This window comes from Neodiprion virginianus, chromosome 1, assembly GCF_021901495.1.
Source record: "Neodiprion virginianus isolate iyNeoVirg1 chromosome 1, iyNeoVirg1.1, whole genome shotgun sequence".
In the NCBI taxonomy this organism is placed as follows: domain Eukaryota; kingdom Metazoa; phylum Arthropoda; class Insecta; order Hymenoptera; family Diprionidae; genus Neodiprion; species Neodiprion virginianus.
The window spans coordinates 5,626,709-5,643,321 of record NC_060877.1 but is presented as its reverse complement, the minus strand read 5'-3'; the positions used below and the strand labels follow the sequence as shown (position 1 = coordinate 5,643,321).

General features: G+C 42.8%; 1 protein-coding gene across 1 annotated transcript; it reads left to right on the top strand.

The window, feature by feature from the left end:
• The first annotated feature begins 13,788 nt into the window (after positions 1-13,788).
• Positions 13,789-15,044, top strand: LOC124308019 (putative uncharacterized protein DDB_G0282133). Its single transcript, XM_046770310.1, has one exon. The coding sequence runs from the start codon at positions 13,819-13,821 to the stop codon at positions 15,007-15,009; it is 1,191 nt and encodes a 396-aa protein (XP_046626266.1). The 5' UTR covers positions 13,789-13,818; the 3' UTR covers positions 15,010-15,044.
• The last annotated feature ends 1,569 nt before the right edge of the window (positions 15,045-16,613 follow it).

Sequence of the window (16,613 nt, the reverse complement as noted above, 5' to 3'; positions counted from 1 at the left end):
TCCACGGTTCGCTTGTTAAGGAGGCGGCTGACTCCGGCCTCGTGCCATGTGGCGGCAGGACCGACCCCTAAGCGGCAGTAACCACCCTCAGACACGTCATCGAGCCGTCTAATTTACGGGTCTGAATCAAGAATCTACCGCCCGTAATCGTCAATTTAATGTTTTATTGGCTGTACAGGCCTGCGGTAAAAACAATTGAAAACAAAAAGATGGACAAGTTCTTTTTCCGACGTTAGAAAGTACCAGATATGCAGAGCTACGATCAGCGTTCGAGTCTGCGAAAAATATCCTTTCTGTCGGTAGATGCTTATACAAACGGTTGAGAAAAGTAAGTTTCAGACCTAAAAAGGTGACTCAATACCAACTGATGACGAGCGAAAAAGTGACTCGAGTGATCGTTTCTTGAAAAATGTTACAAAAAGTGACTTATAGCGAGAAGAGTGACCGACTACCAGCCCTGCAACGCAACCTCAGATTCCGCATCTCCGTTACCTTCAGTTTGTTCCGACGATAATTGGAGACGAGTACGATTTACCGGAGACAAGCGGATCGAGTCCTGAAGGCGCTTCTGACAAAGCTGAAACAGTTTCGTTGACGCCTCGAACCAAAGTCTCCTTCCATCGTAAATATCGGTAATGTTGTCGCCAAGAGAATTGTCGGGGAAATTTACACCGAAGTTCCATTAGTCGAGCGAGAAAAAGGTTCAGTATCAGTTCTCAAAACTACAGGCAAACAACAAAACGTCAAAAATTATGGGTCCAATTTTGTTTTCCTTTTTGCTTTACTTTGCTTTTCTTTTCGAATGGTTATGAAAACCCCCATTAATTAAATACAGGACATGTTTGAAACATTAAGGTTAAAGTTGGTCCACTTTTCAACTCCTATTTTTCCATAATCTATGGTACATTGTTGCGACGATATAAATCGACAATCACCAATTTAGAATTGAAGAACGACGCACAGAAATCAATGCGATTATTTTTGCGATCGATCGTACAACGGAGGTATAGATTTTTGCTTCTTCGTTTCCATCGCTGGATCACACACCGCGTACAACGTCGGGTGAAAAAAGCTACGACTCATTTACCCCGAGCCGCATCGATCAAAAGTCTGTCCAGCTTTTTCCAACTCTCTGTATAATTACCAGTTGCGAGACAAACGGCTAAATTTTTCGACTTACGTCGGCGGCAACGAACCGGAAAATTGTTTCAACAATAATTGTTTGTATATACCGGCCTCTGAAAGTATCATATCTCAATACGACCGCACGTGCTCCCCGTCAGTTCACCCCGCATTTAGGAGATGAAATTTATCATTCGAGAGAGGGCGTAGGAGGGCTCGATTAAACAGGATGAGAAACAATTTGTGCGATTTTTTCACTTCTCTGTAAAGTGAACGCCATTTCCAGTTCAACTTAATTTCTCGTAACACGATCACGCCGTTTAAACGAATAATATGCATAATTTTATTTACCACTTGAAACTAACAAGAAAGCAATCTCAAATCAATCCCTCCGATTTGATTTCTTTTGTAACATGTTACAGTAGACTAAAGACTGAGCGACAAGTATTTTTCTTTTTTTATCTGCCATTAAACATATTAAGGGGGTGAAACCACCCTCCAAAGTAAGGCATATGAAGTGTTGATTCGGCAGTTTCACCCACAAGAATACAATATGTACTTTTTAACCAATCCAACTGAAAAAGTTCAATCATAACCAGAATTGAGAAATGTAATTATATTAATTACAAAAAAAAAAAACTGCCAATTCGCATCTCGACACACCTTACTTCGGAGATTGATTTCACCCCGTTAAAGTGTTTAATGGCAAATTAAAACAAAGTACGTATCGTTTGATTTTTACCTTACTACGACATATTACAAAAGAAATCAAATCGAAGAGATCGACCTGGGACACGTTCCCTGTTAGACGAACGGTATTAACGTTAAATTCTGTCAATCGAGTCGAGGTTTGGAAAACGAAAAAAAAAAGAAGAAAAACCTCCAAAATTGACGTAGAGAAATTTGCCACCCCCCCCAGCGTTATTTCGCAATTAACAATCAAGGTGAGAATAAAGACCAGAGTCTTCCCTCCAGCCCGTCAACTCCCTCGAATCCGGTCGCGTGGCGGCACGTGTCACCCCGAGGTGGGATTCGGTTTACGGTCTCGACGTTTCGTACCGAAAGCGTGTGCCGCGCTACAGGCAAACCGACAGACAGGTACACAGGTATACATATCGCGATACGTGTTGGTTCGTAGGTACGTTACATATAAGCTAGGTGTATAATGCATATCCATGGGGAGGGGAGACAAGAGAAGCGAGAGGATCCGGCGCCTCCCCGTTTCCCGTTTCATGCCGCGTGCCGTGCAGGACTCGCGTTGGAATGGTAAGCAGCAACAGCAGCAGCAGCAGCAACAGCAACGGCAGCGGTCGAGAGAGAGTCATGTGCGAGGAAATGGTTGGCCCTCTTTAAAAGCACCGGAGCAAAACGGCACGCGACACAACCTCTCGATGGTCCCTCGCACTTCGGCCCGTTGCGCGTCGTCGTGACTATACAGGCGGCACTCCTCAACCCCTGCATTACATCCATGTCCATCTATTATCCCAGTGCACGCGTGTCCTACATACCTTCGTGCTTACGTAGGTATAGCCTATACGCTCATTTCTCGTTCTACTTGTGCCGATAAAGGGCGCGTTAGGAGTAAGAATTTAGGCGAAAGGAGGAGACATTCAAGCCGGAAAGGGGCACCGATGTATTTCCAACGGTCGGATTTAAGGATTTTTTTCAAAGGGAAAAAAACAGCTTATCGTTAGCTCAACGAACGTTAGGGTACATTTTAAAACTGTAAGAATAAGTTTACTTTTTTTTTTTTTTTAAGTAGATACAACGATAAACTGCGGAGCAACGAGCCCTTTCCGTGAGTGTTCTGCCACTGTAGTTTCCAATTGGCGGGAAAGACACATTTTGTAATTCATGTGTGAATCGAAAAAACTATAAAAATTCGAATTATCATATATTTTTCTTGTGGGTGAACTATGAAAATTGTAAAAAACAAAAGTATTTTTAAATAACTTTCACAGCACGTTAAGGTGATTTTTTTTAGAACTGCCCAGGCATCATAGCGGCATCAAGCACCGGTTCCGTAACTGCCACAAGTCGCGAAATGGCGTCATTAAGTGATGCAATGTTTCTGGGTGTCTCAGGTGAATATCTACTTTTTAAAGCACGTGTTCGAAGTGTTTTTCAAGTCAAAAAATCCGATTGTGACCATAAAAAATTATACCTTGCACTCATTCTACAGTTTTGAGCCCTCGAGGTTCACGAATTTTTGATAATTTTCTAAAATTGCGTCTTAGAACAAACTATCATTTTCTTTATTCGGGATGCATTTTTCTTTTAAAAACTACTGAAAAATACTATTTTTCTGCCAAATTACGCAATTTATCATACAGTGTAACTATAACTTATATTATAAAAATTACTCTGTAATTCTTGAAACTGCGCATTTGGACTGAAAAATATCATCATTCCATGTTTTTCGAAAGAAAAATTTAACCCAAAGACGGAAGATGGTTTGTTCTATGACACCATTTGAGAAAATGATGAAAAATCCGTCAACTTCAAGGGCTCAAAACTGTACGAATGCGCGGAAAAAAGAACTTTTTGTGGGTAGTAATCGGATTCCTCTTGTCCAAAGTTACTTGAATCGCGTGCTTTCAAAAGTACATATCTATATTCGATTGGCAGGTAAGTGGTTGATCCAAACAAAAAGTAACCCGCAGGTGAGAATTCTTTCGATTTTTGGAGCTATTTTTCTTTCCTCGTAATTCGAGATGATAAACTCGAGAAAAATATCGTATCCTTGCAATACCGCAAGCCAGGATATCTACAACGGATTATTAAATTCGATGGGTCGGCAGTTGGCGGCAATGTTTACCTGCCGCACTGCCTAGGAAGCTTCTTAAGACAGACCGTTATGTACTGTTAGTCATCGAGAATGGAAATAATCTACGTCACATCGGTTTCTCCATTTGTGTACCGTACATGTGATCGTACGTATAGGCGTGTGTATAAATGTACAGGTTTAGATACGGAATCGCAGGGGGAATTTACTGACAGGTTATCGATTAACCTTCGCTCATATTTCATACTTCGCATTTCACATTCATTACGCTGCGCGCGTCTTCGTTCCTTGCGCGAGAATAACGCTCGCCGATTTGTCATTTTTATCATTGACCATACACTAGGCGTCGGATCGGCGAGTACTAATTGCAAAAAAATTTCGCACAACTTTGTATTAATAGGGAAAAATCGAAGCAATCGATCGGGTTGTAAATGTGGTTGGCAAATTGACGCCTGCACACCATGTACGTCGACGTACCCACGATACAAGTTGTGCGGAAAGCAATCAAGCGCTATGTGTCCAGTTACTCAAAATTGACGGTAACTACCGAACAGAGAATAAAAGGGAATAAAGAAAGAAAAGAAAAGAATATAATAAAGGATAAACGATGGGACAAAAAAAAAGAGGATAATTTGTTTTATTGTTTTCCCCCCGCTCCCCCGTGAATTTGATATTCAGGAATTGGAGCGAGGGGGCGCCAAGAGCGAGGGGCAACCAATTTACGAGTCATTAGCCACGCCTGGGTGGCGGTTAACTGGACCGAAATGGTACTTTGAAATCGATCGGGGTGCAGGACCGCCGACCCTTCAAAGGTCGGTTACGGTGCCGAGAGGCTCGTAAACATTTCCACGAGGTATTTCGACACATACCTAAACTAACCTAAGCTCTTGGCTCGCGGACTGCACCGGGTGCCAGGAAAAAACCCGCTAACCGGAGAGGTTCGTCAGGCCCGATATCTGATTTTTTCATTTTCATTTTACCGAGGTACGCAATATACGTATGAGGGGATTTTTTCATTTTCAAGTACGGTGTGGTATGGCGTACAAAATAAACATCTATCACTGGGTTTTAGATTTTTTGAACAACGGGTTTGATTTTTACTGGTTCCAATAACTTGAAAAATTAATTTTAAAACGAACAGCCCAAATCGATTAACTTGAAATTTTTCTAACGAATTCAATGTTATTGAATTTTTGAAATTTATATATAATTCAATTTTTATCACTGTTAAACTACTCGCTTCACCTGGAAACTCGCCTCGCAACCATCTTGGTATCAACATTTTTGTCTTCTAACAAAGAATTCATAAAAAAAATTCAACGCTAATCAATTAAGGCTTAATTTATTCGATAACTGGGTTTTTGTATTCTTAGAAGCCGTAAAAATCAAACCCGTAGTCCGCCAAAGATTCTAAAACTCGGTGAAAGACGATTTATTTTTTCTTACACTCTACACCGTACTTAAAAACCAATAAAATTGCCAATGGTGAGGGTCAGACGTGGGTCGGTCAGGGGTGGAATGCCTCGCAAACATATAGGTCTACGTATAAGAGCAGCACGTGCCGGGGGATAAATTTATTTCCGGAAAAGAAAAGCTCTTGCATGGTCTCTGTTCGGCTTACCGTTCGTATAAATTGCAGTCATATTACACCGAAACAATCGGCCTGTTACACCCGAGTGACTGGGCGCTTCGCTGCGAACATAAATTTTTTCGCTGAGCAAATCCTCCGCCGTTGTGGAAGTCAATATTTTCTAGCTCCCTTTTCGAAGATGAAGATAATGATGATGATGATGATGATGATGATGATGATAATAACAATAACAATAATCATAATAATCCACATGGTCAGAAAAACATAATGCGTCTTTTCCGCCCGCGTGACTCGCACGTTTCTTTTCGTTTTTTTTTTCCAACTTCGTTTCTCCGTTCTCCCATTTCCCCGTGAACGCGCCTAGAGAAGGTGTAATTTGCCGTATAGAGCCTGTGTGTGCATTAAGTACGTGAGGGGTAGATTTTCTGAGATAAATGAAAAACGGCTACCGTATATGATAAAATAAAACAACGTCTGTGCCCTCGACTCGTCGTTCAAAACGAACTGCAGTAGGGCGCGCGTAAATGTAACGGTCAAAACGCGACGCACCAAGGCTCATTAGAATTTCGAGAGGGGGAATTTTATTATTATCCAACACACGTTGAACACGCGTCGGGGCGTCGATGGCAGTGTCGAAAAAAGACTTGTTACGGTAAGAATTCTGAAAACAATTAAAAAAAAACACACTTCAAGAGAAGATCACATCCGCCATGCAAGCAAGCTCCGTCTCACTTGATCGTCTCGTATCCGTCTCTCGTTAAATCGATTCCTTCGTTAACTTACTGACGAATTTTTTACGGAGGTAAGGCAAAAAAAAAAGCGAGGGAGAATAAAAAAAAATAAAACTTCCAACTCGCGTGGCCGAGAAATAAACGCGATACACGCTCGTGCAGTTCGCCGGTTAATTAGGGGGGAAAGGGCAGGGAACACGGTTGAGTATGTTAATCGGTCTAATAACGTATCCTGCGGAGGAACCTGCCGGGTTTTCGGCGTGTGCCGCAAGCCGTGCGGAACGCTGAGGCGCGTGAGCTGCGGCAACGATTCTCCTTTCGTGAGGAAAGGGAGGGATGGCAAAAGGTATACCAAGGCGCTTGCACATCCTCGCTTACTCGCTGCCCCTCCAGGCCCTGAACTTCCGAAGGGCGCCAAACTATCTGTAATTTTGATGAAAATTACCCGCCCGAGATATCGCGCGACATGCGGCAAGGTGGGCTCGTCCGACTGTGAAGGTAAAATACTGCGATACGTTGCCGCCTCACGCGTATGTTATATTTATACCGTATAGATACAGTTAGCTCAATTTTACAAGAATTCCCCGACATTGCACGTTTTTACAAATACATTTTTCATTCGTAATCGTCAAAGTTCCTTCGAAATCGCACCGGGATTCAATCCGGGTTCGTGTTGGGAGGAAAAGAAAACAACAAAACAAAACGGAATTACCGTATTCAAAAAGCACGCAGTTAGGTACGCCAAGTAATTTTCATCTCGTTTTATGTTGCAGACGCAAGGAATCTCACCTCAGTTATCTAAAATCACTCCAGGAAGTGTAATACAAGCGGTTCGACTCGCCGCGCGGTGGAATTGCAGTAAACACAATTTGCGACGAAGAAGAGACCCGCACACCGCGATGACACGGTAAAAAAGTAACTCGACTCTATTGAACAGAAAAGTTTGTTGCGAGTACTCGAAATGAACGACTAATACATATACCATACGATGCGTTATTACGCAATTGCAGTACGAATTACGCTTACACGTTACAGGTACGAGGTATAAATAATCTCCGCTGCGTACGGTAATAGAGTAATGAATAGGAAATTGATCCCGGGTGTTCTTGATTCGCAATTTGAATTAAATGATGATTAGTGGTGAGAGCGCCGAGTCAACGCTGGCAAATTCCTACCGGCAATCATAGGTGGAGGCGATACTTTGACATCCAGTCAAGTAGCGCGTGAAGGAGGAGGAGGAGGTGGAGAAGGTCAAGGTTGAGATTTTTCATGCAAGCGCAAATTTCCAACTCGTTACGCGTTAGCCGAAGAGATGAGGATCTTCAATGGCGTAAAATCGTGCACCTCGAAGCACACAAGCGCGGTTCAATCAAACGGTGTAAATGAGGCATAAATTAGCCCCGTCGCCATTTTCTCTTCTCTCTCTCTCTCTCTCTCGCTCGCTTTATCTATCCCGCCGCCCGGTTCTGGACAGGATGACGAGGCAGGTGCCAGAGAGTCACTTCCTAGGTGGTGCACCATGTGGTTTGCCGTTACGTAGGAACTCTTCCAGTCCCTGTCTCTGATAGCTTTCAGCCTACGATTCCAAGCTGGGTAACCGTTTCGTACAAACAAACGAATAGCCCGAGTGTACAAAGACTGAAGAGTAATTCATCGGATACCGTACAGTGATCGGTAGCGACCTGAAACACTTCGTTCCTCGCCGAGGGGTCGAGATGGGAATGAAATCAAGCTCGTCATTGTCGGGAATGGCCTGCATCGGCGAGAAAGTAGAGCGAATACCAAAGAGGCTAAAGTGTGTAACTTGAACGTGACGAAACACAAGGAGAAAAATTATTACTGTACAATTTCCGAATGACTTTCGAGGAGTTGACGTTTAAAAATATGCGTCGGTAACGCTAAAGAAGCAAAGTAACGATTCCTCCGAAAGATGCATCGCTGTGATAACGTTACGATAACTTCATCTTCACAAATATGTAATAAAAGAAGCGCAGCGACGACTTCTACAGACTTACGTGCAGAGTTGTAAAATTTTCACTGGCAAGATAATACATCGACCGTTAAATTAAATTTTTCAACGGAAATTTCTCCCAATAAATGATAACTAAATTTAGTGACCGATGGAAATGTCGATGCATTAAAAAATTGAACGCGTTGTTCACAACTCTGCTTACGTCAAATACCTGATGTCGAATTTCCGAATGGACTGATTTTCAGCGGTTTTAACACCGCCGCGTTGCCAGCGTCCGTTGCCGGCTTACGGATCGGACGGACGGACGAGATGATGCACCTCATCGGGACTACGGAGTCTCGGTGCGAGCTCAAGTTCATCCCCGTAATGAATTTAATAACGAATATCATTATGCCGCAGACCCGTACGCACAAATCAGGAATTTACATACGAGCTATTAGCAAGGTTTTTGCACGCGGTTGTAAGGTTTGCTCGAGGCGAAGAGGTGTCGTCGCGCTTTTACGAGTAGTCCCTGCTTTCGAGAAGCTCGGACGGGGTTTAACGACGATCTCAGTTATCATCAAGAGGCTCGAGTACAGCCTTCGGGCATCCTTTGGAATAAACAACCTTTCTTTCATAAGTATGGTTTTTTTTCCGAGGACAGGCGACATTTCTTGCATATCAAGAATCACTCGGATTACGCAGGTGCGATCAACGAGCTTCGCGTACCTCGAATATGGAAAGGAACCATTTTCCGCAAGTTTAGACGAGGAGTTACGGTGGGACTTGTTAAAATGACTGGAAAGTAACTTTATGAAATGCCGAGCTGCTGACCCCTGGAGTTGGATCGTTGTGGCATACAGCTTGAAAAATCGTCGGAAGATTTATGAGCGAGGAAACCCTCAATTAAAATCACACCCGGGGTGTTCTAATTGGAGGTTAGGATACGGCTCGTCCTTCGAAACCTCGGTATTTTGCTTAAGTCAAATGGAGTAAATTTGCTAATTTTTTTCTTCCGTATATAATCCCTAATTACGACGCGCCGGCGCTAAATGCCGAGTGGCGTGGGTCCGGCGAACGAGATCTTCGAGGTCTCCGCATCTGCTGGCGAGCAGCGCCGTTTGAAATTCAATTCTGCACTTCTGTCTCTCCACTTTTCGGAAAAAAGTTTCAACATAATTTTTTCCGATATCAATTAAGGTAAGTGTAGCAGTTATTGGCCTTTTTGGTTGCATCCGTTCGATCCTTAGTTCTAAAATAACCACAAAAAATACATTTTTAGCGTCTAACCTCCAGCAATTGGTTTTAGTCATCGAGAAATTCACAATTTATGCCGTAAATTTTCTAAGTTTGTAAAATAAAAAGATCGATAATTGGGTCTAAACGTGTCGATAACTGGTAGACTTAACTTACTCGTTGTCAGCCGAGTGTCAAAGCTATAATCGATATTTCCGTCCGAGTGCAGCTTCTCGAATGAATCGTTCGGTCATATTTCGTTGGCAAAAATAAATCCCGGCCCTAAATTTCCGAGTCGAAAAGCAATTCGAACCCGGAGGCGTTTCCTATTTTGAGTAAAATGTGAGCACGTGCAGGTCGAAGCAAAAGATACCGCATCTCCAAACTCGTTATCCTCTGCGAAATTTCGCTAAATTAGTCTCGACCCTTCTCGATCCCGCCTCCGCGGAAGAGAGAGAAAAACGGTACGAGAAAGACAAATGACAAAGGTTCGTTTCAAGTCGAGCAGAACTTTCATCGGAGGGAGGATGACGAGATCGGTTAGAGCTGGTTTTACGAAGGAATTCGACGTAAAGATCAATTATTAGGTTTATGTTTAAAAGAATTGTTAAAAAATTGGATATAAAGATTGCATTTTATGATAACGAACGTCGGATGCGAATATCTACGTTCCCCTTATACCGATGGTGTTCCGCGTCGTGTGAAACCGGCTCACTAATATTGATACATCGGTAATGGTTCTAAGCTGCGAATGACGCGCCTACGTTTGGGAATGATGTTTGATAAAAAAATAGCCACCCCGCGAACTGGCGGCATGTTGTTAATTGAGAGGATCTAAACCAATGTGCAAAGTTTGCGAGTCGAATGTTGTGTATGCAAAATTCTCGGAGTGTACCAGAAAAATTCATATATATCACGATAATACATCGACGTATGAAATTCCCTGACGTTTCTCGGTTGTAAAAACGAAAATAGATATTTTCCAGGATTCGTTTCAATCTAACTCTACTAACAAACTCACCGTTTTATTGCAAATTAGTTAAAACTTAGACATCAGATGTCTCCATCGCATGTTAATATAGTCCGATTCTTCTTTCGGTTCAATTTTGCTCGAACTAAATTTATAACAAATACATCAATAAACGTTCCAATTTTAAGAAACTAACGGATGATTATAATCAGCGCTTCTTTCAAAACAATAAGGGTAGAAACATCGATCTGAGAGTATCAACTGTTTTTAGCACTTGTTTCTATTTTGCATAAGTTTTACAAGATGCTCAACATCGATTTATCACTTCTTCAAACTCCTCCAAAAACCATATTTTTCGTCACCCGTACCCTTTTCACACCGACTCCTTCAATTGTCTCGCGGAGAGTAATTTCCTAAATTTCAAGGAATCTTACACTAGTGAGAAAGTGACTACAAAAATTCCAGGATACACCCTGATCGATACGCAAGAAATTCATTTCTAAAGTTCAAGTCGAGAACCTATCGCAATTCGCACTGCAGTTTTTCAACACATCCTCCAAGCAATTTGCGCAGCAAATTTGTCTTATCCCTTAAAAAATCAATTGCTTCGAAACTAATCGTAAACATAAAGTTAACTTGTTGAATTTCACTCGTAGCGCCAAAAAGATGAAAAGGAAAAGCAAAATGTGACATTGCCGTGAAAAAGGTCGCTTCAAGATCACCGCGTGATATTCATCTTAAACGTTTTGTACCGCTGGTGTCTGTTTGTTGAGCAAAACAACTAAGAATAGCCACTGTCAGCCATTAGGCGGTTACACGACGAAGATTCTAATTGGATTCTGCAAACAGAGCAGCTGCTCTCATGCCCGTAAACCCATCGAGCAACACGGTTGCGCACAATTGTCAAATAGCGGCCTAATCCCAGAATCTACTCAACGGGACCAAGCGAAATTACGAGACATTTCCAATCGCAGATTTCGAAATTCATTGTTAAAAAAATTGATCGAACAAGAATATCTATTCAACGGTTCGAACTGACGATTGATTATCTGGTTGTCAGGTTCTGTTGACCGTTGTTAAGTGCTGCTAAAATAGACTTTTGAATGTGGTGAAAAACTGAACGGCAAACAATTAGTGGAAGGATCTCACCAGCCGAGCAAAGTAGACACTCTGACATGCAGAGATCGTGTTGTTCCGGCGTAGATTCGTAAGTAAATATACAAGCTGCATCGAATCTGATGCGGCAATGGTGTATTCGCGGTAAAAATTGACACGTGGAATGATCGAGCTGTTGACGCAACAGCGACGAGTCGCGAGTAAATAGAAAGAGAACGCAACTCGGTATTCCCTGCAGTTTTAAAGTGTTTTTTCTTTTTTTTTTTCGCTTTTCGCTTTTCGTTTTTCGTTTTTCGACCTTATCCAATTATGGGAGTGTAGGTTAGGTTCTCGGTGTGTCAGGCCCAATAAAATACCGTCAATGACACGCCAATTTCAATTAATACAAGAAAAAGCCGATAAGAGTCGAAAAAATGGCAAATAAATTTTTCAACAATCCAACTTATACTCGCAGTTTCCTCGATATTGCAGGAATCGCAGCTCGACGCGTCGCAGGCAGCCTCGTGTGGTTTACGAGGTGCAAATAGAGCCGAAAACTTGTTGCTACCAGCAAAGGCTCCGGACCCCCGCCCAACGACGTCGAGTCCGGGTCGTATAGCTACTTTACGAGATTTTAAATACCTTCGGTCAGCCGAGAGACCCAAACTCTAAACCATCTCGACAAATTTGACTGCTTTACGAGCCCTCGCCTCACCTAACACCCTTTCACCGTGGTATATAGAATATTTATAGTCGGCGCGTGCGGACGAGGAGGACATTTTATCCCTAACGATTTTCTTTATACCTGCACGCAGGACATCGGTTTAAGGATCGCCGCTTCCCTTTTCCTCGACTTCTCTATGTTGTTTCAATACAAAAATTTACGACGGACAATTTTCAACGTTTTTTCTCTTTCATCGTCATTCGACAGAGGGCAATTTTTCTACCTTGGCAATTGCTTTTTTGCCATTGACCTATGCGCGTATCGTGGAAAAATCTCAAGTTAACCTTGAGAAACGAAGATCCTCAAAGTTTCAATGCTGCACCCAAATATTAAGGGATGTCGGCAATTTGAAAAGAAAATTTTTATCACTTATAAAATATGATTTTATTTGTTTTCAGAGTTTGATTTTTTTGATTTTTATAACGATTGAAAATGAAAGCATACGGTAGACGAATAAATCTGGGATTAAAAATACTTTTTACTCAAACATTGTCAACTTCTCATGACGGTACATTCAACATGGCGTCCAAAAAAATATTGCCCAGAAATTAGGCTATAGTAAATTTACAAAAATAGAATAAAAAAATTACCAACACCCCTCAACAGTGAGATAGAGCATTGAAACTTTGAGGATTTTCTCTTTTCAAGGTTAACTCGAGATTTTTCAACTCGGAGCATAAACATTTTTTGGAACGACCAGCCTAATTCGTATGCATCGGCGTATTAACAAAATAAAGATAAAAATTAATTTCTTTAAAAATTTTGAGTCGCGAGTAACGAAGCCGATAAGCTTCAAGCCTGCACGATTCGAGGCTTGTAAATTGAAGGAAACGAACACCGAGAGACTTGTCTCGTCTTCTGGCAACGAGTATTATCGAAATTGAAATTAGCAATTTTCGAAGAGCCACGCCTGTTGCAGCGATTAAAATTAAGGACCTCTACACCGGTTCCCTCCCCTTCGCCGTGCAGATCGTCCCGGTCAAGAGAGTTCTCGGGCCTCCATCTTGACTCGTCGGATCCGATTTCGCGCAACGGTCGACTTGGCATTCTAAACAAGCCGATGTATACCTGAAGCCTGACAGAGTCGGCTGCAGGCAGGACCATTGACTCTTTCGCCCCCAGCAAAGGAGGCGTGGTTCTTACAGCGGCTTCTACAAAGGCGCCAAGAAGCCAGCCACAGCTTTTCCCCCTTCCCGTGAGGCGAAACCCCCCACCCCGAGATCTGAAGAAAACCGGGCAACGTGGTCCAGCTTTCGATCATCAGGTAAACTCGGTCTCAGTTTACGCAACGCTCCCATCCGAGCACGACGCGCGTAAAGACGATCGACGATCGACGATCGACGATAAACGACAAACGATCCCATCAATCGCACTTCTCGCAAAACACTCTGTCTGTAACAAAGCCGGCGTAACATCGGCTCGATAGAAGAACCTGGTGCCGAAACGCGTTCGAATCTCTCCCCCTTGGTGTTTTACGAACAAATGATCGCAATAAACGAAGCGGCGCGAATCGAAACTCGCGTATTATGATCTGACGTTGAAAAGGGAAGCAGCAGCAGCAGCAGCGACTAGCAAGTATCGGCAGGCACAAGCCAACCACTGTTGCGGACAATATGAACACCTACGCTACGCCGCAGCGATACGAGATCCTCGATTCCGAGGGTTACGGTTCTGCCAGCAGCCCCGAATCAACGAATCCGCGAAGCTGTTGGCCGGCCCCGGAATCTCTGATACTCGGCTACCCGCAGCCACCGAGATCCAGAGGAAGCAGCTGCGACAGCGTCAGTTCGGTCGACAGTCGTAATCACGAGTACCAGGAGCTGACCGCCTTTACGGTTGGCGATAATTTCCCGGGAAATCCGTCGTTATGCGGTCCGGCGAGTTTCGAGGCGAACTGCGCGAGCAGCCTCGCCGAGATCAGTTTGTACAAGGGTTACAATCCCAGCCGTCAGAACGATTATTGCAGAGGGATCGGTAACGGAAAATCCGGAAATCAAAGCCAGCAGCAGGATTTTCAAGAAAACATCGGGAGCTTTTCGTCCCGAGGAAATTTTCCCGGTTGCGGTGAAGCTCAGTTTCAAAAATCCGATAACGTTTACCTCGCTCTCGACGGTTTGTACAACAATAACAACAACAACACCAGCAACAACAACAACAACATCGACAACGCTTCGAGGACCGTGACGACGTTGACTGCAACCGCGTCATCCTACACCGGTGGTATCGTCAAGTGTGCGGGGGAACAGTTTTCGCAAAAAATCGGTACCGCGGTTTACGGTAGCAATTTCGGACGAAGTTCAGACGGCTTGTTATACGCGGGTATCGAGACTCGCGTTCACGATCAGATCCAGTGCGCGGACTTGAACAATTCGAGCTCGAAAACTTCGGAAAGCGAAGCTGTTGAACCGTCGATGAAAATCGGCGACCATCGTCGCCATCACCGTAATCATAATCATAATCACAATCACAATCATAATCATAATCATCACCCGCACGAGCAGTTCTCGACAACGAGATACGAGGACGGTGATTTTCGCATCGAATTCGAGGACGACGAGCTTAACGAGAAGGACAATTTGCATAAAGTTAAGTCCGGCGCGCCGGGAGTCGAGGTATTGAAAAAACGACGCCTAGCCGCGAACGCGAGGGAGAGAAGGAGGATGAACAGTTTAAACGACGCGTTTGACAGACTTAGGGACGTTGTGCCCAGTCTGGGTAACGACAGGAAACTCAGCAAGTTCGAAACCCTGCAAATGGCTCAGACCTACATATCGGCCCTCTACGAATTACTTCAGCGCGAATAGACGCGTTGAATTCGTAATTTTTCTGATAAGAGTAACGTTCGTCGAACGAGTCGAATGATTTTTGCAAGTTGCAAAATTTCCGAACACGCGCTGCGTGAAAAAAAAAAATAATAATAATGATAATGATAATAATAGTACCAGTAACAATAACGACGACAATAATAATGAATTAGCATACTTTTGAACTGATATTTCAAAGAGTGAAAAACAAAAAAAAACATATATTTTTGTAACGGATATTTGTACATACATTATTGTATAGAACGGTAATTTGAACACTTTTGTAAATATATTTTATATGTAATTTTGTAAATATACTAAAAATAATAATAACATCAATAATAGTAGTGGTAATAATACAAACGTATAAGTTGCGGACCAATTACGTCGTAAAATGTTTGGTCAAAAATATTAGTTAAAAGGGCGGCATGTAGAAAGAAAAGAATCGGCAAAGTGGAGGTTTGGCAAGACGAGAAAGTGTTAAGCGATCGCGTATTACGGGCAGAATTTGAATATAAGACTATTTAAAATGAGATCGAGCACCGAGCGATACAGCATTAGTAGTAGTAGTAGTAGTAGTAGTAGTGGTGGTGGTAAAAGTATCGGTAGTATTTCTATTGTAATTAAGTGTTAGATGGATGAAAAAAAGAAAAAACCCTGTAAAAATGTGTTTGCAAATGAAGCCGACGTCGCTCGTCGCGCCTCTACTTAGCAGTCAATCACAATTAAATACAATTTTGCAGGCTGTGGGGCCGGCGGTAATGGGGCAAAAAGAGAGCAAATTGAAATCTTCTAGCTGACAGAATGATAAATGCGAAACGAGGTTCGCACACTTGAGGTTGGCGCGCGCGGCGCGGCGTCCGAGTGTCGTATGAAAATGCAAAAAGCTCTTTCAGCCGAACGCGATCCATTATAGGTGTATACCATACCTGCAACCGAAAGGTTTCTGCATATCCCGCAATTTATCGCCGATTGTGCAGGGCGACGAGGGACGAATAGATTCGGTGAAAAGCGATTCATCTCCGAGGAGCGTTAATTCGAGTGTATTTATAACAGCGTTAGAGGTTGCAGACTTGAAGGATCTGAAAACAACGTCGGGCTAATCGATAGAAATTTTTCACCCCGACGGCCCCCGCGTGTAACAACGATTCGGATACAAGAAGCGAATTTTATAACGCCGGTCTGCTTTTTGCCGCTCGTCGTTGCAAGCCGACGTCTTTATCTCCGCACGAAGAGAAGTAGGCCTCCTCTTTATGGACTACACGTCGTTGAATTTCATCCACTTTGTCGTAACGCGGGAATGCACATTTGTCTCCGGTTATACCTTGACGAAATATTAAATATAAGCAATCGCTGCGAGGAAAGCGGGTCAAGTAATAAAAATCTTTCTTTCATGCCTTTAGCGTACTGCGAACGTATACAAGGTTAATTTAACACGAAGAGAATTGAAGAGGAGACGAGAAGAAAAAGGAAAGAAATTTCTCTTCTTCGTTTTCTCTTTATTCTTCTTTTTTTTTTCTCTTTTTACAAATAATTAACAATCTATCGCCGAGTACCTTTGTAAATATCTATACTATTTTTTATACATATTATTATACTCGCGT

Excerpts from the sequence above, each read along its gene's own strand:
- LOC124308019 (XM_046770310.1), top strand. The coding sequence starts at position 13,819 with ATGAACACCTACGCTACGCCGCAGCGATACGAGATCCTCGATTCCGAG.